The sequence below is a fragment of the Rhinatrema bivittatum genome, chromosome 1, assembly GCF_901001135.1.
Source record: "Rhinatrema bivittatum chromosome 1, aRhiBiv1.1, whole genome shotgun sequence".
In the NCBI taxonomy this organism is placed as follows: Eukaryota; Metazoa; Chordata; class Amphibia; order Gymnophiona; family Rhinatrematidae; genus Rhinatrema; species Rhinatrema bivittatum.
Window position 1 is genome coordinate 742294568 of NC_042615.1, and position 22467 is coordinate 742317034.

The following is a 22467-nucleotide window of genomic DNA, read 5'->3' on the forward strand; positions in this document are numbered from 1 at the left end:
TCCTGGAACTTCGAGCAATCCGCTATGCGCTCCGAACTTTCAAAGATCATCTATTCCATCAGATAATCTTAATTCAGACGGACAACCAAGTGGCCATGTGGTACATAAACAAGCAGGGAGGCACAGGCTCCTTCCTTCTGTGTCAGGAAGCTGCGCAGATCTGGGCGGAAGCCCTCTCCCACTCCATGTACCTCAGGGCCACTTACCTGCCGGGAGTAGACAATGTACTGGCAGACCACCTGAGCCGTGTCTTCCAACCACACGAGTGGTCACTCGATCCTCTGGTAGCGACCTCTCTGTTTCACAAGTGGGGTTCTCCCCGCATAGACCTCTTTGCGTCCCCTCAGAACCACAAAGTGGACGATTACTGCTCTCTCATTCGGAGCCAGCACTCTCGGTCGAGAGATGCATTCTCCCTCAAGTGGACAACCGGTCTGCTCTATGCATTCCCTCCACTTCCTCTTGTGTCAAAGACTCTCGTGAAGCTACGCCAGGACGGAGGAACCATGATCCTGATAGCACCTTACTGGCCACGCCAAGTATGGTTTCCAATACTCCAGGATCTCTCCATCCGCAGGCACATTCCTCTAGGAATGGACCCGCATCTGCTCACTCAAAACGACGGATGCCTCCTCCATCCCAACCTCCAAGCCTTGTCCCTGACGGCATGGATGTTGAAAGGTTAGTCCTTCAACCATTTAACCTTTCGGATTCCGTTTCTCTGGTCCTGATAGCTTCACGAAAGCCTTCCACAAGAAAGTCTTACTCATACAAATGGAAAAGGTACACATCATGGTGCACTTCTCAGTCCCTTGATCCCCTTTCCTGTCCACTCTCCAAATTCTTGGACTATTTATGGCATCTCTCTGAATCAGGTCTTAAAACCTCTTCTATCAGAATGCATGTCAGTGCGGTAGCCGCCTTCCATAAAGGTATTGGGGGTACTCCTATTTCAGTACAACCCCTAGTAACACGCTTTCTTAAGGGCTTACTCCATCTAAACCCACCCTTACGTCCTCCGGCCCCATCTTGGGACCTTAATCTGGTTCTTGGTCGTCTTATGAAACCACCTTTCGAACCTCTGCACTCCTGTGAATTGAAGTATCTCACATGGAAAGTATTATTCCTGTTGGCTATTACTTCAGCTCGCAGGGTTAGTGAGTTACAGGCCTTAGTCACCTATCCGCCTTACACTAAACTCCTGCAGGACAGGGCGGTGCTCCGCACTCACCCTAAATTTTTACCCAAGGTAGTTTCTGAATTTCATATCAATCAATCCATCATACTACCTATCTTTTTTCCCAGGCCCCACTCCAACTCTGGGGAACAGACTCTGCATACCCTAGACTGTAAACGAGCTCTAGCGTTTTATCTAGACCGTACAGTTGCTCATAGAAAGAGCACTCAATTGTTTGTCTCCTTCCATCCTAACAAGTTAGGACAACCTGTGGGTAAGCAGGCTCTTTCCTCCTGGTTGGCGGACTGCATTTCCTTCTGTTATCAGCAAGCTGGCATTCCTTTCCAAGACCGTGTCAAAGCACACTCTGTGAGGGCCATGGCGACTTCAGTAGCACACCTTCGATCGGTGCCGCTTCCTGACATCTGCAGGGCTGCAACCTGGAGTTCTCTCCATACCTTTGCAGCCCATTATTGTTTAGACAAAGCTGGAAGACAAGACTCCATCTTCGGCCAATCTGTCTTGCGTAACCTTTTTCCAACATGATGTACCAACACCCTTCCACCTTCCCGGTAGGGTGCGGATGCCCTTTCCCAAATTCCACCCCAGTTGTTGTGCCTGTTGCACATCGTTGGGTACATTTGGTGCAGGTCAGGACATCCTCAGCTCGGTACTCACCCATTTGTGAGGACAACCATCCTGCTTGTCCTGTGAGAAAGCAAATGTTGCTTACCTGATGTAACAGGTGTTCTCACAGGACAGCAGGATGTTAGTCCTCACGAAACCCGCCCGCCACCCCGCGGTGTTGGGTTCGTTTTCTTTTTACTTTTTAGGCACTGCCTGTAGCTTTGAAAATCAGACTGAAGGGAGACCCCTGCTGGCTGCAGGGTCAGTGCCTTGCTGGGCATGCCCAGTAGGGGCCAGTCAAAGTTCTGTTTAAACTTTGACAGAAGTTTTCCGTGGTGGGCTCCATCCTCGATGTCACCCATTTGTGAGGACTAACATCCTGCTGTCCTGTGAGAACACCTGTTACATCAGGTAAGCAACATTTGCTATCCTGGACCTACGGGCCCTCAACAAGTACCACCAGCGAGAGAAGTTCAAGATGGTAACCTTAGGCTCGCTTCTTCCTCTTTTACTAAGAGGAGACTGGCTCTGCTCTCTGGATCTCCAGGACGCATACACTCATATTGCGATAACTCCATCTCATCGCAAATACCTGAGGTTTCTAGTAGGCCCCAAGCACTATCAATTCCGAGTGCTTCCATTCGGCCTAGCATCTGCGCCACAAGTCTTCACAAAATGCCTCGTAGTAGTTGCAGCCTTCCTCAGGACCCAAGGTATTCACGTCTACTCCTATCTAGACGACTGGTTAATCAGGGCTCTCACTCAGCAAGCTGCTCTGTCGTCCCTCAATCTAACCTTACACACTCTAATTTCATTAGGATTTCTCATCAACTACGACAAATCCTACTTAGTCCCATCTCAAACCTTATCATTCATTGGGGCAAACTTGGACACCTTGCAGGCAAAGGCTTTTCTGTCTCGACAGCAAGCACTCCCTCTCGTGTCTCTTGCACAACAGCTGCAGTCTCAGCAATCCGTAACTGCTCGTCACTTTCTCATCCTTCTGGGACAGTTGGCGTCCTCAGAGCAAGTCACTCCAATGGCACGATTGGCCATGAGAGTCATGCAGCGGACTCTACGGTCGCAATGGACTCAAAGCATTCAGCCCCTGTCGACCATGGTCCATGTAACCGTCTCACTCCGTCAGTCTCTTGCCTGGTGGAGGCATCAGACCAATCTCCTCCAAGGGTTGCCCTTTCAGGCTCCAGACCCTCAAATAACTCTCACCACCGATGCTTCCAACCTCGGTTGGGGAGCCCATGTGGCCAATCTGAAGACACAAGGCTTTTGGTCTTCAGAGAAAACCAAACACCAAATAAATTTCCTGGAGCTTCGAGCAATCAGATATGCTCTCAGGCATTTCAGGATCGCCTCTCAAATCAAGTTATCCTGATTCAGATGGACAACCAGGTGGCCATGTGGTACATCAACAAACAGGGAGGCACGGGCTCCTTCCTTCTGTGTCAGGAAGCTGCATAAATATGGGCGGAAGCTCTCTCCCATTCGATGTACATCAGGGCCACCTACTTGCCGGGAGTGGACAATGTGTTGGCAGACAAGCTGAGTCATATCTTTCAACCATACGAGTGGTCTCTCAACCCCTCGGTAGCAAACTCCATCTTCCAACATTGGGGATATCCTCAGATAGACTTCTTTGCGTCTCCTCAAAACCGCAAAGTAGAGAACTTCCGCTTTCTTATTCGCAGCAAACACTCTCAGCCCAGAGAATCATTCTCCCTCTCGTGGGCAACCGGTCTGCTCTATGAATTCCCTCCACTTTCTCTTCTCTTGAAGACTCTCGTGAAGTTACGTCAGGACAAGGGAACCATGATCCTCATAGCACCTCACTGGCCACGCCAAGTGTGGTTTCCAATACTACAGGATCTCTCCATTCGCAGGCCAATTCCCTTAGGGACGGACCCGCTTCTGATCACTCAAGACGACGGGTGCCACCGCCATCCCAATCTTCATGCCTTGTCCCTGATGGCATGGATGTTGAAAGGTTAATCCTTCAGCCACTTAACATTTATGAACCAGTTTCCCATGTCTTGATTGCTTCACAGAAGCCTTCCACGAGAAAAGCTTACTCTTACAAATGGAAAAGGTTCACGACATGGTGCTCTTCTCAGTCCCTTGACCCCTTTTCCTGTCCAATCACGAATTGGACAGGAAATTCCATCAGAATGCATGTCAGTGCAGTAGCCACCTTCCATAAAGGTTTCAGGGATGTTCCTATATTAGTACAACCCCTTGTAACACGTTTTTTGAAGGCTTGCTTCACCTCAAGCCTCCACTGCGTCCTCTGGCCCCTTCTTGGGACCTTAATCTGGTTTTGGGACGGCTCATGAAACCATCATTCGAGCCTCTTCACTCTTGTGAACTTCGATATCTCACATGGAAAGTGATTTTCCTTTTGGCAGTCACTTCAGCTCGCAGAATTAGTGAATTACAGGCCCTAGTTACCTATCCGCCTTACACTAAACTTCTGCAGGACCGGGCAGTACTCCACACTCACCCTAAATTCTTACCTAAGGTAGTTTCGGATTTTCACCTCAATCAATCCATCATACTGCCTACCTTTTTTCCCAGGCCCCATTCCAATCCAGGAGAGCAGGCTCTGCATACCCTTGACTGTAATGGGCTCTAGCATTTTATCTAGACCGGACAGTTGCCCACAGGAAAAGCACTCAATTATTTGTCTCTTTCCACCTTAATAAATTAGGGCAACCTGTGGGTAAGCAGACTCTCTCCTCCTGGTTGGCGGACTGCATATCCTTTTGCTATCAGCAAGCAGGCATTCCATATCAAGACCGTGTTAAAGCACACTCTCTGAGGGCCATGGCGACTTCAGTAGCACAGCTGCGATTGGTGCCGCTTCCTGACATTTGCAGGGCTGCCACCTGGAGTTCTGTCCATACCTTTGCAGCCCACTATTGCTTGGACAAAGCCAGAAGACAAGATTCCATCTTCTGCCAGTCTGTCCTTCGTAACCTGTTTACAACGTGACGTACCAACACCCTTCTGCCTGCCCGGTGGGGTTCAGGATGCCCTCTACCAAATTCCACCTTAGTTGTTGGGCCTGTTGCACGCCGTTGGGTATATTTGGTGCATGTTCGGACATCCTCAGCTCGGTACTCACCCGTCTGTGAGGACTACCATCCTGCTTGTCCTGTGAGAAAGCAAATGTTGCTTACCTGTAACAGGTGTTCTCACAGGACAGCAGGATGTTAGTCCTCACGAAACCCGCCCGCCGCCCCGCAGTGTTGGGTTCGTAACGTTTTATTATTTTATTTTTTGGCACTGCCTGTAGCTTTTAAATAAGACTGAAGGGGGACCTCTGCTGGCTGCAGGGTTAGTGCCGTGCTGGACATGCCCAGTAGGGGCCAGTCAAAGTTCTGGAAACTTTGTCAGAAGTTTTCCGTGATTGGGCTCCATCCTGTGATGTCACCCATATGTGAGGACTAACATCCTGTTGTCCTGTGAGAACACCTGTTACAGGTAAACAACGCTTGCTTTTTGCAGGGGTCAGTGTTGTTGTGTCTAGAACACAGTTCACCTGCTGTGCACGGTGCAGTATCTACACAAATATATGAAAAAGCTGAAGCGTTTGGCAGATTCAACAGATCCAGAGCAGGTGGACTTCCATGGAGCAGTGGAGAAATGTGAGAAGTCCCTTATCTATTTCACTTACAAAACTTTTGATACTGCAGTCATGACATGGGCTGCTTCTATACGAGCCCAATGACTCACATAGCTCCTAGCAAGTGTCCTCTGAGAGGATGTGCTTGATCATCTTGTAGATATGCCTTGCACAGGGGACAAGCACTCAAGTCTTCATCACAGACACAAACTTTCACGGTCACCTTTCTTGTTTGCTGAATGCAGGCTTTGATTAAAGAACATCAAGCCACCTTTCAATTACTATCAGCTGTAGCAGGGGACCACCTGGCCCCTCCTGATGACAGTGTTTTCCCTTCAAAAATGCCCCTTCCACTCCTCAGTGTCTAAGCTTCTCCCACTTTTCAGCAATTATCTAAGGGCTTTCTCTCACCTTCTTTCAGGAAAGAGAATCTTGATGCAGATAGATCACCAAGTTACCATAGTCTACGTAAACAAGCAGAGATGTACATGCTGTATGCTCTCTGCAGGCGGTCTATCAAATCTTCTCGTGGGTCAGTCATCAGAAGCCAATTTGAAAATTCTCATTTTAAATAATTTCTGAAATAAAACACATTTTCTAACCTATGTTGTGTGTAATCTTATTCTTTTTTCCTCATTTCAATTTTCTGTTTTATTTTTAAGTCCTTTTTTCCCACTTCCTTTCTTCTCTCTTCTCTGTCCATCTCTCCCCTTTGAAATATTCCTTATTTTGTTCTGTATGCCACCACTTCCCCAGTCTATCCTTCCTTTTCTTCCTTACTCTCACCCTGTCTACGTTCCCTCAGTTTTATCATCCTTCCTTTCTTCCCCAATCTCTGTTTCCTCTTGTTTCTTCTGAGTACCTTCCCTTCAAAACTGCTTTCTCCCATAAATCTATCTTCTATTTCTGCTCCTCCCTACTTTCAACTTCCTCTTGCCATCTTCTCCGTCACCACTGCCTCTTTTCCATCACCTCTCTCCCTACTTTCTATCCATTTGCAGCTGCTGTTTTCCCCACTTGTCTTTCCCCATTCACTATCCCTAGTCTCCTCTTTTTCCACTTCTGCGCTCACAAGCATCTTCAACCCCCCCCCCCCCCCCCCCCCCCCCCCCCCGCCTCCCACACATCTTCATGTAATGCTTTCCTGCAGTTCCCCACTTCCCAGCTGCTGGTTTCCTTCTATCCCTGCTTCCATGCTTCCCTCTATTGTCACATCCAACTGTCAGTGACCTCCTTCTGTCTTCCCTGTTTTCTAGCTGCTTGCTATCTTCTCTCTTCACTCACCCCACTCCCCCAGATAATGGCCCTCTCCTTCCTAGTCACTGTTTTTCTTCTCTTACCACCCTTCCCCCAACCCCATGGAGTTCTCCTCTTGTTCCACTTTTCCCATCTTTTGCCATCTCATTGCTTCCAGCCACATCTCTGCTGGCTGCTGCAAGTCTTTAGCTCCTTTCCTTACTTGCTGCCTGGGCAGCATATCATATGGTTCTGATATTGTGTCCTCATGAGGAAGCAGATTTAGTATCAACACTTTGCAGCTTGCAGGTATATACAAGCTAAATAGTAGCAGTAATGATTGCTGCTGCTGCCACTGTCTGAAATGATGCTGACAATGAGGAGAGGTGGTGGGGAAGAAGACAACATCTGTTCAGTGGGGGGAAGAGAACTGGAGCAGGCCAGCAATTTGGAGGGGGGGGCGCAGTAATGGAGACAGAATTGAAGCCAGCAAATTGGAGATGCAGGAATCTAATAGATGAGGGGTCTAGGTTGGGCGGCCTCTTTCTTAAAATTCTGAATCCAAGGGAAGCTCTGTGGCTGTTGTGGCCATGAAAACTGGAGAACTTGACTGCAGGGAGCTTAAATGATAATGCTCTTTGACTTACACTCTATCAATAGAGCTCTGGCTCTAACACGCTTTGCTGTATTCATTGTATTTTTACTTTTGGTTTCAGTGATTCTCCTCTTTTATTATTATGATTGCCTTCTTTTTCTAAAATAACTTTTAAACTTCTCTTTTGCATAAGACCTCAGTTACAAGCTTTAGTAAGGATGATGTCATTTTTATTACATTACAAACATTTGAAGGGAGTTATTAGTTTCCATCTGGCCATGTGTTAATACTAGTTGGAGGAGCTGTTCAGACCATGGTGCTGAATTACTTTTTCAGTTGTGATAGCAGACAATGTGTGTGCTCCCTGCCTCCAGATGGTAATATGTCGGCCACAAACCACCCCTATAACTATCTAAAAAACATGCTTCATTAAATTCTTAGATTTTATTGGTCATTCTTGATGTTTGCTTGTAATTTATTATGTTTAAAATTGTATCTTTTCTGTTGTGCACCTTCTTGGGAGCCCCTTTCAGAGATGGGAAGGTGGTTTATAAAACCTTTAAAAAATAAATTCTTTTAAGTTGATGTTCATGGAATGGGTTAATGGTTGGATTAATAGAGTAACTATACGTGTAAGTATGCTCCTAATCTTAAGAGGTTACTCAAGCATACCTGCTTCGTGTAACTTCTATAAGGCTTTGCCTGATTTAACTCTGGTATGTAAGAGGATTTTAAAACATGTTTCTGCGAGGGGCATTCCCAGTTTTTCCAATTAGTCCACCAGTTTGCCCAGTCTACCGCAAGGTCATCTTCAGACTCCTTACCTTGTTGTATAAGCCCAAAAATGTGAGATCTGCAGACCTGCTCTTCATCAGGAGCAGCAGTAAAGTTGTGTGGGTAACAAGTTGGCTCACACTGTGGCCTGCAGTATTAAAATATGGAGTTATGCATGTTACTCTTGGCTTCGCACCAGAATGCTCATCCCCTACCCCCAACTCTGCTCTTTATCTGCTTCCCTTTTTTGTTCTTTTTTTTTTTTTTTTTTTTTACTCATGCACATGTATATATGAATGTAATTTCTGGCTTTTAAAATGAGTCACTCATGCGCAACCCAGTTACTCGTGTATATGGGCTTTTTAGGGCGAGCAATACTTTTAAAATTAGGTCCTATACGTAGGCACTAAGGGACATCGTGGTGTCGAACACCATGGATGCCAATTATCTCAGGGGCGCTGAGCTACTGCGATCATGGGGCATTGGAGGCTCCGCCAGGCTTCAAGCACCAGTGGGGCTTAGGAGCACTAGGGTTGCTGTCGAGGTATGCCATCGAGCTCACATTATCGATGCCCTCGGATGTATAGGTGAACCGAGGGAAACTGTGTTGATGGCGCTGGCTGTTCTTTTGGGCAGCGATGCGGCATGTCTGTGCTATGTTTGGGCCGCATATCCTCTGCATTCAGGTGCCACCGGCGTCCTCTGTACCACCAGCCCATCAATGCCTTCGGGCACCGGAATCTCCATCGGTGCCACCGACCCCCGAACATTTTTGGATTTCGATGTTAGTGAGTCATCAGTTTCTTCAGGCGTCAAGGGCCATGGGTTCTACTGGGCTGTCGACATCTGCAGGTGCCTGGGGTGCCATTGATGGTGCTGTATACTGTTACACTGGTCAAGCTTGCACCGTAGTCACGTGCCTTCAAAGCCCTGAGCATGGTATTGTTTGGTGCCATTGATGCAATCTATTGTTGGTGAGCAAGAGAACGCTGTGGGCACCATCATCATGGTGGGCAACAGTGGACTTGGTCGGATGCTTCAGGACACTACTGCAGAGCACCATAGGCACCGTTGGTCACCATAGATATCACTGCTGCTGCTGTTATATGTCAGAAAAGGCGGTGAGCCAATCAAGATGCTATTTCAAGGGCTGTGTTCGGTCTCTTGGAATGTTATCAAAAACTGGGGGTGCAATGGGGCCGACAACACAGAACGCCACCCAGCACCATGCCATAATCAGAGTCCCAGTGGTACTGGGGAGGCCATCATCACACTGTTCCTATTGACTTCATTAGGAGTTAGTGTGACAGTGAAGTGCAGTCTGCGTGGTTGAGTCGATGGGGTTTACTTCTCCAAGCGCCTCAGGCACAGGCAGATGGAATTCTCTCCGTCAGCGCAGTACACAGCCATGCCAGGGTTCTGCCATAGTTATGTCAAGGTATCAGCTTCCTCATCTGTTCTGCACCATAGGGTACTAGGGGTCACTGTCAAGGAGGATGCCATCACACGCTCTGTGATTGCTTTTAGGTAGTGCACAACCACTGACTAATAGGTGGTGCTTGGTCCTTGCCGTGCCTTGAGATTCTACCACAAGCATAGTGAGTGAATTCGTAGGTGTGCCACCATCTGCAGGATGGGAATACCAATGTATGATTACTGGTCATCATACTTTAAAGTGGAGGGCACTGTTCTTCCAGTTGACCTCTATGGGGTGTGTGTGTGTGTGTGTTTCTCTCGTGGCGAGCACAACAGGTTATGTGCCGCAACCACAAGACTGGCCTAAGACAGCTTTCTTGGTCGACCCCTTTGGGAATGGATACCAGAAGGGTAGTGTCAGGAGTTTTTCTCTCTCTCAGAAGAAGAGTATGTTTTTTGATCCCTCCCATGTTAACTCACGCTTGAATCTCCTTTATGGGGAAGCACCTGGGGTTTTGTCCATTGCAGGTCTATCGGTGAACCGGAGCCTTGATTCTTTGAATCGGTGCATCTCCTTGTAGGCCAGGACTGGCAGACATTGGGGGACAACAGAGGCTTTGCTAGGGTCGCTCCATTGATTGCCTTGGTTGCCTACCCTGTCTGAGGGTGGCTGCAAATGGCAGATTTAGTCGCTTATGACTCTCAGCGGTCAATGGCTATACCCACCTCTCACCTGGAGAGTTGGAAGGTTCTTTGGGATTGGGAGGCCCTGATTCCCATTGCTTTCTTGTCCCTTCAGGAAGGGGAGATATGACTGGGTTTCCAAAGGTGACCCTTTTGGGCCTTCCCCCTGGAAGCCTGGTTGTCCACCCTTACAGTGGGTAGCCCTTGTTCTCCGTTTCCTGGAGAATGGATTCCACTGCTTCTGACTGGCAGGTGCTCTCTGTTCCCTGCAGGATCTGAGAGCAGGTTGGGCGATAGTGCTCTTCTTAGACCCGCTGTGTCTTAGGATGACCTATTTCATGAGGGAGCTATTCTAGATTCGACTACCCATTGTACTCAGTGTCTCCTCTTTGGGGTAGCTCCCCAGTGAAGTTTAGGGGTTTCTCCTATGCGGGAGTCACCTTTGCTATTGGCTGAGCTCAATATGTGTTTTTTGTGGATGATCAGTCTTTATTATTTATTTATTTATAATTTTTATATACCGGCATTCTTGATAAAAATATCAAATCAAATCGGTTTCCATTGAAACAGAACAGTCGCAGCTATGGCGTTATATTGAAACAAGTCGTCAAATCATTAAGTAACAGGTGAATATAGAAAAAAATAATAATTGAATAAGCATTTATAAATAAAACAGGTGAATATATAAAAAAATAATTATAGATAAGCAATTATAAATAAAACCATTATAGATAACAGTTGATTATAAATAAACAGGTTGTCAAAAAACGAATGACAAATATAATGGGGCGGCATAAACAGTGGAAAAAAGCGATAGATAAAGTAAGGCGTCTAATAAATATTGCTATGAGTAAGCGGAATAGAAAGGGCGTGGTGGGGCCCAGAGTAATCTGGTGGCCATGAGGAAGGAGAGGGTTGAGAAGCTCAGGCTGAAAGATGGATTGAGAAGATCTGGTTGAAGGATGGTGGAGAGGAAGAGCGAGGAGGGGGTGGGATGAGTGGCATTAAATCAGGATCGGGGAATATGCTAGAGAGGTTGAGTCTCTCTACGGATCGAGGGATATGCTAGAGAGGTTGAGTCTCTCTACGGTTCAGTTTAGTCCATTGACCAGTGACTCCCTAATGTCCTGTTATGTCCTTTGACCGGTGTCCGAATGATCTCGAGCCTCCGGAAAGGCTTGTCTGAAGAGCCAAGTTTTGGGTATTTCTTGAATGTTTGAAGACACGGTTCTTGGCTCCGGAGGAAGCGAGTTCCAAAGGGTGGGCCCAGCTGTAGAAAAGGCGCGTTTTCTTAAAGTGATTTTGATCGGAGGTGCGTATAGAGATCCTTTGTAGGTGTTTCTGATTGGTCTGGTAGATGTGTGTGTGCGAAGTTGAAAGCTTAGCTTGAGAGGAGCAATGCCGTGAATGTCCTTGTGGATCATCAACAGTGTTTTGAAGGTGATCCTGGATTTTAGAGGGAGCCAGTGCAGGCCTTGTAGTGTGGGTGTAATGTGGGCTCTTTTGTTTGAGTTAGTGAGTAGTCTAGCCGCAGCATTTTGGACCAGCTGAAGGGGTTTAATAGTTATTGCAGGGAGACCTAAGAGCAGAGAATTGCAATAATCTAATTTTGTAAGGATGATAGATTGTACTACTAGTCTGAAGTCGCTGAAATGCAGGAGAGGTTTCAGATTTTTGAGAACTTGAAGTTTAAAAAAACATTCTTTAGTTGTGTTAAGGACGAATGATTTTAAATTGAATAGGTTATCGAGCCGAACCCCAAGGTCTCTGACAGAGGGGGAGTGGTTAATGATTGTTTTTGCAAATTGAGATGCACTTTGTGAGTTGAGGAGATTGTGGTTTTCATCTGGAGAGATGATGAGGATTTCGGTCTTATTTGAGTTAAGGATAAGGTTCAGGCTGGTGAGCAGGTTATTGATGGATTGTAGTCAGCTGTTCCAATGTGCCCAGGTTTTTTGCAGGGATTCAGTGATCGGAAGAAGGATTTGGACGTCATCGGCGAAAATATAGTATTTTATTTTAGTCAGTCTTGCCAGTCATTCTTGCCTGCGGGATCCTCCCTCAGCGAGCAGGGGTTCTAGTCCATTTAATTGGCAGGTATGCCCTTCAACCTCTCACCATATCCATTGTATGAAGAAGTTGGGGGACAAGGAACCCCACAAAAAGGTATTATTCTTTTCTTGTGGTGGTTTGCAAGTTATACTTCCCTGTTTTATGGATAACTCTGTGAAGAGGAGAGTCCTGGTTCATGCAACGGTTGTTTCATTTACTGGACCACGTGCTTACTTGGGGGAAATATATGCAGTCATGGGTATTGATAACTAGGCCAGGTTGGTGGGCAGTCTGTTCCGGGATCAGACTGACCCTGCCTTGGTACCCTTAGGGTTTCCAGGCCAGTAAATAAATCCTGTTCTGCAGAGGTTTGCACTTGTGACATCCTTGCTTCCTGTCTCTTGGTGGAGTGTTTCTGGATTACTTCCCGGAAGGGGTTCACTTTCAGTTTCAGCTGTTCCTATTAGGCTGAGAGGTCCACCCCGGGAGAAGGAGGTTGCAACTGACGAATTGGCAGTGAATTCGTTTGAGGTTGAGATAAACAGCCCTAGAGACTTTTTCTTCCTCCTGCAACACAGAAGTCTGCCACCTTGTATTCTTCGCTCCTTCCAACTTCTACTCGGAATGTTGGGGGAGGGGAAGAAAAGCTAGGGCATTCGTGGTATATCTTAGTGTATACGTGCAGGGAACAATACACCACCTTTTCCCTGCTTTTTCACCAGGTTCTGTCCAGTACTGCCTTTAACTTTTAATATTTCATTGGATTGTTCAAAGTGCTTTCCTGCTCACCTGAGCTATTCTGTGGATGGGATGGATAGGCCTACCCTTGACAGGGTGCACTGTGGATGAGCTTCAAGCCTAGCTTAACTCCCTGCTCGGGGGTTTGAGCTAGTTGTCCTATTTCAGGGATTACCGGACACTGTTGATGCTGACCTGCGTGGTCGGCTATGTCTGGTTCTTTGAGAGGTAGGGTCTGCACAGACCCTTCCGTTGTTGCTGATTCTTCTTCCAAGCATCATTTGAGCTTTTCTGCCCATTGTTTCTCTCAGCCAAACATGGGGCATACTTCTACAAATGCATTCTGTCCTGTAGATGCCAGTGGATCATTTAGATACCATGTATTGGTGGCAGCAAGACAAAATATCGACAGTTTATTGGAGATCTCCCATCACATCATCTGTGAACAGCAGGTTGTAATTAGTATGGAAGGTATTTATTATGGAACTAATTACATTTTTTATATGACAGACAAGTATCTAATGACCCCAAGGCGTGGTCTCCATTTTTAAAAACTGTAGGGGACATTAGAGTTTTCCCCCTGGTTACTGTCTCATCTGTGCTTTGGGTTAAAATTTTGTGTCGTGCTTCGTTTCTGGCCTCCCCACATGGGAATTTCGTTTTTCCCGTGGTTTGGGGTGTTTTTTTTTTTTTCGGGGGCCCCGAGTTTTGGATTAGTGCACATTATCGGGAGTTAGTGTGTGCTAACTCGAAAATACATTTTTTCTGAAATTTCCGAAAAAATCAATTGTTTTTCGGTTCTCCCAAATTCTGAATTAGGCAATTTCATTGACATTGCCTACTTCGGGAAAAGCGATTACACATCCCTATAAGATATGCATCCCAGTTAGGAATTACTTGGATAGATTCAAGGAGCTATATACAGACCTTGTCTCGTCAATTGTATTGAGAGGAATGGCACACTTTCACTAGTCAAAGGTCAAGTGGCATCATGAATTTAGAAAATGGTTATCATTTTACCCAACACAATATATCACATTCTTAAGCATGGTATCTATCATTTTTTTTAAATTGTCTCCAAATGATGAATTCTGTTCTGTATATGTTTGGGGTTTTTTCCAACTCTTTTTGTTTGTGCTATTCGGTGTTAATAAAAAAGATTATAAAGAAAAATCTTACTCTTTAGTAGAAAATGGTTTCTAAAGTACTGATGGAACTTTAGAAACCATTTAGAAACTTCTGTACCACATTATCCTACACTAGTGGTTTACAAATAAAATTTTATTAAATCTGTTGCAGATGATATTAGCACAACTTTATAAAGATCCCATACTCTCAAAATGAGACTCTGTAGCCCTTTGAAAATAGCTTTCTTTGTAGTTTGCTTTTCTTGCATACAATGCAGTGATTAGAACCTTCAAATACCTGAAGGTGGCAGTGCAGCTTAATTTTTGAAGTCTCACCATTTTTTGAACTTTATTTTTATTTCACTGTAAGATTTAAGGAGTATCACCATTTTATTGAAGATATATTCTAAAATTATCTACATCCATGCTGTCATAGCACCTTCAGTTGCTAGTGCAAATGACTTTGTCCATTTCCCTTCAAAATATTCCATCAGGACATTCTGCTTGGCTTCTGGGACAGAAACTATTTCAAAGTCCATGGTGATTTTCTTGTCATAATAGAAACGCTCGTCATATACTAAAATGTAGATTTTAATTCTCCAGAGAAGTTCACATATTTAGGTTAGGTTGAAAGAAAGATATAGGTTCACAGAGTCAAATTTTCTTCAGATTGCCTCACAAAATGATGATTTTCATGGTCAAGTCAGTAACCTGTTATTATGCCATGTAGCTCTATTGTCAGATCCACCTACATCTTTGCTGGTTATATCTAGATTTTGTCTTCCATAAATTAACTGGAGTGCACTTTCCTTCAATTTGTGCTTCCATTGCATTTGCATTTTTTACCATACCGTTTACCTATGAATGCTGGACAAAACTTATTTGTCATTATTTCTGCTTTTTCCTGGTCCTTTTACACATGTTCCTTCCATTCTCCTTTGAGTCTTGTAATCTCATCCCTGTAGATCTACTTTAACTAATGTATCTAAAAAGTATCTTCATCTTACTTAATTCCCTTGCTATATTTTTCTTCCATTTATCTTTTCTGAATATCTTCCATTCTTCTCTTTTTCCCGGTTCTCACTCTGTGATCCCTTGTGTCTGCCATTTAGCCTTTACCTTTTCAGCCATGTTGTTTTAGAACTATGCTTATCTTTTTCTTTTCCTATTGATTTTATTTTTTGGACAAATAATTTTTTTTTTTACCTAGTGTTTTTTTACTTCACCTAGTCCTTTATTCACCTGACAAAACCTCCCATAGGTTCTTACCATCTTTGCAAAGTTGACCTTTCTGAAATCCAGAATCTTCCATCTATGCTATCTTTATATTGAGCAATACTGTTCATTGATCACTGTGGTAATACTTCCCCTAGACCAGGTGGATACGGCTGTGGGCTGAGTGAATAATTTATTTGTTTTATTTAAAAGTTTTTATATTCTGCCTATACCAGACCAGCTGTGCTAGGCAGATTACAATAAGACATAGACATATTAAAAATAAACAAATTAAACACAACAAAATAACAGCTTAGCCTTTAACAATCAATATACATCGTACACTTCATAATCCACAGAAAAACAAAATTAATATTGGAGGGTAATGGAGTACTATCTTGGCATCTAAGGAAGTAATATTCAACTATTATCTGGTTGAGCTAGTTAATCGAATAAAACTATCCGGCCAACTTAGCCTGGATAGACCCAGCTATCTAAAAGTTAGCTGGACAAGTTTATCTGGCCAACTTTAGGACAGGTCTCCAGCATGACTACAGTTAATTGGACAAGTTACCCGGCTAACTCCGAATATCAGCATTAGCTAGATTACTTATCTAGCTAACTCAGCTCCTCCCAGTTATGCCTCTGCTCTGCCCTCCACTTAGCCGGCAATCACTTAACTGAATAAGTACTTCTGGCTAAGTAGCGGCTGCTGATTCAGTTGAGTTACTGCAAGGGAGACACAGAATCTAGCCAATCTCTTGTTCAATATCAAATATTTTAAATTTTTCTTAGGCTTTTATTTTCAGGGATTATGCTTTTCAGTTTTAAAAGATTCAGATAATTGACAAAATAAATGGAAACAAAAAATCATACGGAAAGTCTCTCTGTATGCTTGGGAGCAGTCACGGGTTGGGAAATAGCCAGGAGGACCTCAGCAGTCTTTTGTATTGTTGCGTTCGCGCCTATTCTCGCCCTTGCTCCACCCTCTCTATCTTAGTGGCGACTCCCTTCGGGTCTGACAGACAGATGCTGCTGCGGCTTCTCCTCGCAGTTTTCCTGGAATCCCCGGGCTGGCCTGATGCTGCGGATCCGCCATGTTCCTGATGACGTAAGGACGCGCGAGCTCCTGAGTTTGTACCGGCAAGGGCGCGAACCTCAGGGGCGTCCCCCCGTAGTGACGTCATCAGCTTCCAACTTAAAAGGTCTTTGCTTGCAACTACGAATCGAGTTAGCAAGGACTCCATTTGGACTAGCTTCGGCTGTCCAAGACTAATGGCACTCAGGGAATTCTTTCTCTGCTGCTCTGCCTCCACAAACTTACCAAGGGGTACTCGCTCCTCGGGGGACCCGCTCTTTCTTCTTGATTTCAGATTGCTAAGACGGGATCCGGTACTCGGTCCTCGAGGGCCTACATCCCTGAATGCTCAGAAGACTCCTTACTACCTGGAAGCGATCGCAGACGTGAACACTGTGAGTTCTATTACAGATAGGAACCGGTACTCGCTCCACGAGGGCCTATGTTCCTAAAACCCTTCACAGCCTCTCTTCTATTCCAGAAGCCATCTCATACACAGATATTGTGAGTTCTCATTCCAGACTGCATATAAGAACCAGTACTAGCCTACGGCTCCTGTTCCTGAATATACTGAAGACTCTCTGTTGCATAGAAGCCATTACGGATATCTACAATTGTAAGTGTATCATCTACTACTGGTTATGTATCCAGCATACCCTGTCTATTTACTACCTATAGTCTCTCTCTACAGCTCAGAGACCGCAATTCCAGTATCTGAGAGACTTCAGCCCTGCCGGGCACATCAGCTCACTACTGCCACCTCTGGTGGTTCTACTTCCTGTCTAATAAAAGAACTATCTGTGTTTGTCTCCATACTCCAGCCTAGCCGGTGGTCCCTCTCAGGATATCCTCTTGGGGGCGCTGAATTCTGCCATCGGCCCAGGGATTCACCAATTTACATTAAGTGTTCATTCCTTACACTACTAGAGTGGTATTATCCAGACTGTCACTCTGGGAAGCCAACCCACTACAGATCATTAACCCCGCCTGCGGAATATTATAACTGTTAGTGCCTCTCCTTTGGTGGAGTGATCTATTACTGGTTGCCAACTCCCTAGTGGACTTATAACAGATCGCTAACTCCTAGCAGCGGATTGATAACAGATTACCAACTCCTCCCTCTCCTGGAGGAGTTCCATAACAGATTGCTAATGCCTCCTTCTCCGGGAGGAGATTTATTACAGATTGCTAACTCTTCCCTCTTCAGGAGGAGATCGATAATATGTATTAAACAAATATAGGTAATCCTTGCATAGAATAGCTTTCTCTCTTCTCCCTGGAGCCCCTCAGACCTTTCTGGGTCTTTACTTCTTATGTTGTAGTGAGGGGAGCCTCCCTTGACCCAGAATTCCTTGCAGAGTTGGTTCATAAGGAGGACTGAGGGAGTTTCCTATATATTCCCTCACATACCTTCTCCTTACTAGAGTAAGTGCTTGTCTGAACTAGAGTCACTTCTCTAGACAGGAAGTTCACATCAGCGTTTTCGTTCCCCACCCTATTCCATGACTGCCCCCAAGCCTACCTCTGAGGTGTCTGGACTGATGAGGATTGGTTCTGAAAATATGGCCTGTTTTAGAGCCTGGTTTGACCTTCTCTGAGTAGTTAGGTATACATTTTCTGTAATACCCTGTGAGTCCTAGGAAAGCTAGGTGATTGGACTTTCCCCTTCCCAAGGGTATAGCTGAGACATTGGGGTTCTACTAGTAAGCCCTCCTTGGGGTTAGGTGAACCCAATGTGAGCTGGTTCCACAAATTTTCTAAAATCATGCAGTCCCGTCCTATCATTATGTTGGAAGGGAGCCAGGGAAGAATTCCCATTCTGTTCTGGCCAGCTGGGATCTTCAGCTGGACTTGGCTCATGGGATACTGTTGCTGGTCCCCATGGATGCAAGCCAGGGTCATCGTCCTTTTGTAGTCAGTCTGGCTCCACCTCACAATTCTTTTCTGATGATGATCTTCACACTCCCGGCGTCTAGTAATGCCTGGGCTGGAGACCCATCTATCTTATACTACTACTCAAAATCCCTCAATACCACATGTATTCCATCTGCTTATTCTTAGGCAGAAGAGAGTTCTACTTGGAGATGAGATGTGATGACCACCTTTTTCCAAAATGGCATGGGGGGAGAATGCGGGGGTATTGTTTTGAATTTTAGGCGATATCCCCGATTTAGTATGGCTAATACCCATTGATCTTTTGTGATGAGACTCCATTGGTGTTGGAAATAATGAAGTCAACCTCTGACTGGTAGGGAGGGCAGTGGGTTTAGAAAGAAGCTGTTCTCTTGGATCGTTTCAAAAACCAGCCGCTGGTCCAGTTTTGGGGTGGTGGCTGGATTTTTTTTGCTTCGTCTGACGTGGATGACCTCTCTGCGAGGGACGGTATGGGCGGGCTGAAGAAGCCTCGTGTCTCTGCGAGTTGGCCGTCTTAGGGAGGAAGGCTGATCCGTTGGCAATTTGGAGAGCTGTTTGAGTGTCTCATGATGGTCTTTCAACTGAGATACTATAGCTTGTATCTTTTCTCCAAAAAGATTGTCTCCTACACAAGGAAGGTCTGCTAGGCGTTCTTGAACTTCTTGTCAAAGGTCTGAGGCTTTGGGCCAGGCCCATCGTCTTGCATTTATTGCTGAGGCAGATAGGCGAGTTGAAGTCTCAAAAGCATCATATGCTGCTCGTACCTCGTGTTTGCCAGACTCTAAACCTTTTTCAACTAATGTAGTTAAGGGTTGTTGATATTGCTGTGGTAGGTTATCTACAATACCTTCTACTTGCTTCCACAAGTTGCGTTGGTATTGGGTCATATACAGCTGGTATGCTGCAATACGTGTTACCAGCATAGATCCTTGATAGACCTTTTTTCCTAAAGTATCCAAGAAGCGTTGTTCCTTTCCTGGTGGAACAGAGGAATGTGGCTTCTGTTTTTGGGCTTTCTTCTGAGCCGATTCAACAATTACCAAATGGTAAGGTAGTTGGGGTTTTTGATACCCTGGGGCATGCTGCACTAAGTAAGTGGCATCTGTTCTCCGATTCACTGCTGGAACTGAGCAGGGATGCTCCCACATTCACTGCTGTAGGTCTAAAAGGACTTCGTGGATTGGGATAGCCATAATCTCCTTCGGTGCATCGACGAACTGCAGTACTTCTAGAGCCTTATGTCTTGAATCTTCCTTCATAAATGTCTGCCATTTCTTTAATAAAATTTATAAACGACAGATCTGGAGGAGATCTTTTTCTCTCCTCTGGTGGAGAGGGCTCTGATTGTAGTTCTTCTGATTCTGTATCTGTATCATCATCCCTCCAGGGTTTATATGGAGGATGATGAGGAGAGTCAGGGTTTTCCAGTTGAATATGCTTTGATTTGAACGCAGCTTTTGTGGAAATGTGTTTTGGTAGTGAGAGCATCGATGGGGAATGGATGGGCCTCGATGGTATCGATGGAAAATGATTCCGAGCATCTCCCGAGGACCTGGATGAATTTGCACCGAATGGATGTTCAAAAGGCATCAACGGAGTCTTTGGAAGTCTATGCGATGAAGTCCCGATGGTCTTGGGGAAGAATCGTAACTTCCACCGCCATCCTCCGAAGACTCGTGAATCGGGAGGTGTGAAACCCTCTATGAGAGTATGGGCGAGGTAGTTAAAAGCACATTCAGTAAGGGCTATGTCCACATCAGTAGCACACTTACCGTTAACTGCCTATCCTAGACATATGTTAAAGCTGCCACATGGAGTTCCCTTCACACCTTTGCAGCTCATTATTGTCTAGACAAAGAAGGACGACAAGATTTCAGCCTTTGGTCAATCTGTTTTTAAAGAACTTATTTCCAGTATAACTCCAACTCCTTCTACATCCATCCTGCTGTGATTTTCAGGCTGCCTCATTTTTTCCAACAGTGCACCAGTTGTTGTGCTTGTTGCACAAGTTGTATGCTGTTGGTATACTGTAAGAATGACTCAGCCTGTAGTTGCTAATCACCCATATGTGAGGACTATCATCCTGCTTGTCCTGGGATAAAGCAAAATTGCTTACCTTGTAATAGGTGTTATCCCAGGACAGCAGGATGTAGTCCTCACAAAACCCACCCGCCACCCCGCGGAGTTGGGTCTGATACGTTTTATTATTTTATTTTTGCTAACGCTTATTGCTACATACGAGACTAGAGAGAGACCCCTGTGGCAGAGAATATCATGGCATACTGGGCATGCTCAGTGGCCTCACAGGGCCAGTCAAAAGTTTCTAGAAACTTTGACAGAAAGTTTTCCCGCAATAGGGCTCCGTCAGTGACATCACCCATATGTGAGGACTACATCCTGCTGTCCTGGGATAACACCTATTACAAGGTAAGCAATTTTGCTTTCTCTCTGGTAGGCAACTTTTTGTTTCAATTATTGAAAATCCATATATGGGGGTGCCTCATTCTCATACATGGTGTTCTGCGATTCGGACAATGAAAATCTATCCTTACCTGGGTAACTTCATGTGTTCTCAATTAATTGGATTAGTAGCTCAATCAGTCTCAATTATCTATAAAGCATTCCATTGGGGTTTTGATTAATCCAGACCAGGGCTAGCTCTGAGCATCTCCAGTGGCTCAGGTCTTAGCTTCTCACCTCTGTCTCTCAGGGTCCTCAATTCAAATATAATTTTTTAAAATTATTTGTAAGGGGTGCCTCCATTCAGCACAATCACCCATTTTGATATCAGTACTGCTTTCCCTATTTTTGAATATTAAATCCAATATTATATCATCTTGTTTGGGTTCTGATATTAATAGCTGAGGAGGGTTACTTGAAGGGCCTCCAGGATTTAACTTCTCCTAGTTAACACTTGCAGTTGGGATCAGTCAATCCACATGTAACAAATTGAAATCCCGCACCAACTGCATCTCTATTCTAGCTGCCAAATCCCTTTCCAATGCTTTTCCTTATTTTGAAGGTTTGTACACACACCAGTACAGCTGACTGTTCAATTTACTGTTTCTCTTGTAACATATTTTCTCCTTTGTTCCCTGTATAGTCACTTGTCTTTATGCTGTTCTTGGCATAAAAACCACGCCTACCTTTCCTACTTGTCCTTTCTAAACAGTGATACAACCTGGTTGGCAATGTCTTAGTTATGGTTCTCAATGTGCTATACCTCTGTGATAGAGATAATGGTCAGACCATCCTCTATTGTTAGGGCTTTCAGGTTCGGGTTATTACTACTACAACTGATGGTGTTTATGCACATAATTTTCAAAAATGTTCTACATCTGTAGAATTGAGTTGCTTTACTCTATTCTCGTCTCTGAAGTTTTATGGCCGTATCATTATTTGGTTTTCCCATATATAAATACACCTTTCATTTGTGGAAAGGATACTAGTTTTGCCTTGCTTGTATTTCCTACCCAACTTGTCTAGTTTACTTGTCAATGTTTGGTCTAAACTGTTTAATGATGACTTCAGCTTCTTATGGTGGATACAGCCTATCTCTTCTGTATAAGCCTAAGAAGAGGGCAAAGGTCCTTTGTGAACATTTTAAATCCTTTATGGACAAGAGGTCGAGCTACCTGAAAGGTGTGGTAAAATTAAAATAGGCGCCATTCAACTCTCCAAGCCTCACATACACAGGATCTAATGAGTCCATTTTAGCTTGAATAAATCAAATGATGTTATATGATGTGTGAACCATTTAAGTATCCCATATCAGATACCAGGGTACAGTGAGATGTGTGAATAATTCAAGGTAGAACTCAAATCAGGCAAATTTCAGCTTGGTTTCAAGTTTGATGTAACCTTTTTCCCCCAGATATTCTTTCAAGTATGTCTTCTGCCATAAAACAATTTAATACCAAATGACTGAAAATAATCAACTTTGTATTTTATATAGAACTTTTGTAGAACTCCTGCTAGAAGAAAGAAAATAGTATCAATTGAACATTTTCGTTTTAGCACTTATATATTCTTATTTGTTTCCTTCTTTTCTTAATAGGAAGACCGCAAGAAATTTTAACCAACCAATGTGCAAAGCAGCAAAAATAACAGTCGTAGAGGTATGTGAAAGCTCTTGTCTTAAATATACAAATAGACTTTTAGAAAAACATTTGCATTTATTCAGTTAAGCAGCCT

General features: G+C 44.6%; 1 protein-coding gene across 1 annotated transcript in view; it reads left to right on the forward strand.

Annotated features, from left to right (window-relative positions):
- Positions 1 to 22467, forward strand: part of OXCT1 (3-oxoacid CoA-transferase 1) — a 570108-nt gene that overhangs the window by 152312 nt on the left and 395329 nt on the right. Inside the window, exon 7 of the mRNA XM_029578060.1 lies at positions 22331 to 22391. Coding sequence (XP_029433920.1) covers positions 22331 to 22391 — 61 coding nt within the window. The remainder of the gene's footprint in view (positions 1 to 22330; positions 22392 to 22467) is intronic.